Below are 2,040 nucleotides of genomic sequence, written 5' to 3'. Positions count from 1 at the left end.
AAATAACGACTAAAATATTTCCTGCTAGCAATTATAGAAATCTTATGATGAAATGCTGATTGTTTGGTGATTGGTTGATTTAAACGTCAATATATTTATCACATGCATGATGCTCATTTCTGAAAATATCCTAAAAAAAATCGAAATCTGGTTTAACAATAAATCCCATATTATTTTTGAAAATTCAGGATTAAGAGTCAAGAACGATACAACGAATCGTCTTCTTTCTCTAATAATTTAATGAAACCTCAAAGCTTGGAAACTCCCCCCTCCCTGCACCCACCCCCTATGGAGCGTACTCAGCGCGCTCCGCACGCTCTTTAAGTGATTCGCACACTTCACGTGCTCATTGCCGCCCCCCCCCTAAAATAAAATCCTAGCTACGCGCCTTGTGTATGCGTGGGTGTGGGTGGGGTGGGGGGGGGCGCACCCGTCGCACGTAACGTACCCACTAATCTCTGCTATACTAACGTAGTAACTATAGCCATAGGCCCCTACTAACTATATATAACGTTAGTATAGTAGAGATCAGTGGTCGCACCCCCTTCCTTACGACGGGCCTGGGAGGTATCAGAGCATATAATTCAACTAATTTATCACTGATGAACTGATTATCAACTGATAAATCAATTAAGGTGATTTATATGCTCTGGAAGTATGATAAGCACACTTGTTGTTGGCACTGGATTTTGACGTCAACCCTAAAGCACCGTACGAATTGTTTATTTAAGCGCTCGTTAGATGGCGCGCACGACAATGCAAATGGCCTCCCCCGTTGCGCGAATGTAGTTTCATAACTCCAAGGAACTGTGCCGAAGAATAAGTCAAGACCTCAAGGGTAATCCAATTTATAGCTCTAGTACTATAGCCCGCTGACATTGACTGCCGCTGGGGTGGCTATAGTACTAGAGCTATCCAATTTATAGCTCTGCACTGCGGTCACATTGCCAACAACGACAACAACAATTTCATTTGCTCTCTACATCTATTACTATACTAATATTCACTGATTTTACAATTACTGACGCACACAGTAGTCCGTACACTGTCAGGCCAGTACGCTGCAGTGTTGGTGTGTTTACTCTTACTCAGGTTACTGTTATACTGACAGTATTATTATTAGTCAAACATTTACTAATAGTACATTATACTATTACTAGCAAATACCCATGCTCCGCACGGAGTTGAATGTTTGGCCAAAGTCGACTGTGGCATATTGTAAACCAGTAAATATTTGCGGCTATTTTTTTGCGGTTCTGGTAAAATTTCCTAAAAGATCTAAATTTTACCCTTTTTAAATTTGCGGACATGAAGATATCCCTTCAGTTTACTCCATAAAAACAGCCAAATTTAAACAGCCAGGTAAAATAAAGACATTCCTTCAGTTTACTCCATAAAAACAGCAAAATTTAAACAGGGTTACAGTAGTAGTAGATTGATATTAGAAGTTGGGTCGGTTATGGGGTGGTGCTACCTTAGTTGTTTAAAAGATTTCCTTGTAGACGACATTTTGCGTGAGGGTCCTGTTGTTGAAAAGGCCTTGTGATGAATGTTTGTCCACTTTGATGTAGATGTTGGAGTAGCCGCTGGCACGTGAAAAGGCAACATATAGCTGGCCGTGGGAGAACACAGGGGCTGGGAGGTAGAGTCCGAGTTTGTCGAAAGTCTGGCCCTGGGACTTGTTTATAGTCATAGAGTAGGCAAGTCTGATTGGAAATTGAATCCTCTGTAGTGTGAAGGGAAGGTTTGCGTCGGATGGGGCAAGTTTAACACGCGGCATGAGGACTCTTTGTGAGACATGGCTTCCAGTGAGGATTACGGCATCTAGAATATAGTCGTGGGGGTTCCTAATGTATAGTCTGGTGCCGTTGCAGAGTCCTTTAGTTATATCTAAGTTGCGTAATAGCATGATTATTACTCCTGGTTTTAAAATGAGGCGGTGTGGAGGCAGCAAATTTGCGATTCCCAAACCGTATAGCTATGGAAGAAAAATTGAGCAACGTGATTGGCTAGAAAATGTTTAGGACACGCCCACTATCG

The 2,040-nt window shown here is 41.9% G+C and overlaps 1 protein-coding gene across 1 annotated transcript; it reads right to left on the bottom strand.

The window, feature by feature from the left end:
* Window positions 1-1,483: 1,483 nt before the first annotated feature.
* LOC106819073 (ATP-dependent DNA helicase pif1-like) lies at window positions 1,484-1,909 on the bottom strand. Its single transcript, XM_014823734.1, has one exon. The coding sequence runs from the start codon at window positions 1,907-1,909 to the stop codon at window positions 1,484-1,486; it is 426 nt and encodes a 141-aa protein (XP_014679220.1).
* Between the last annotated feature and the right edge of the window lie 131 nt (window positions 1,910-2,040).

This window comes from Priapulus caudatus, unplaced genomic scaffold, assembly GCF_000485595.1.
Source record: "Priapulus caudatus unplaced genomic scaffold, Priapulus_caudatus-5.0.1 Scaffold2807, whole genome shotgun sequence".
Lineage (NCBI taxonomy): Eukaryota > Metazoa > Priapulida > Priapulimorpha > Priapulimorphida > Priapulidae > Priapulus > Priapulus caudatus.
The sequence above is the reverse complement of the archived record's forward strand: the minus strand, read 5'-3'. Positions and strand labels throughout refer to the sequence as shown.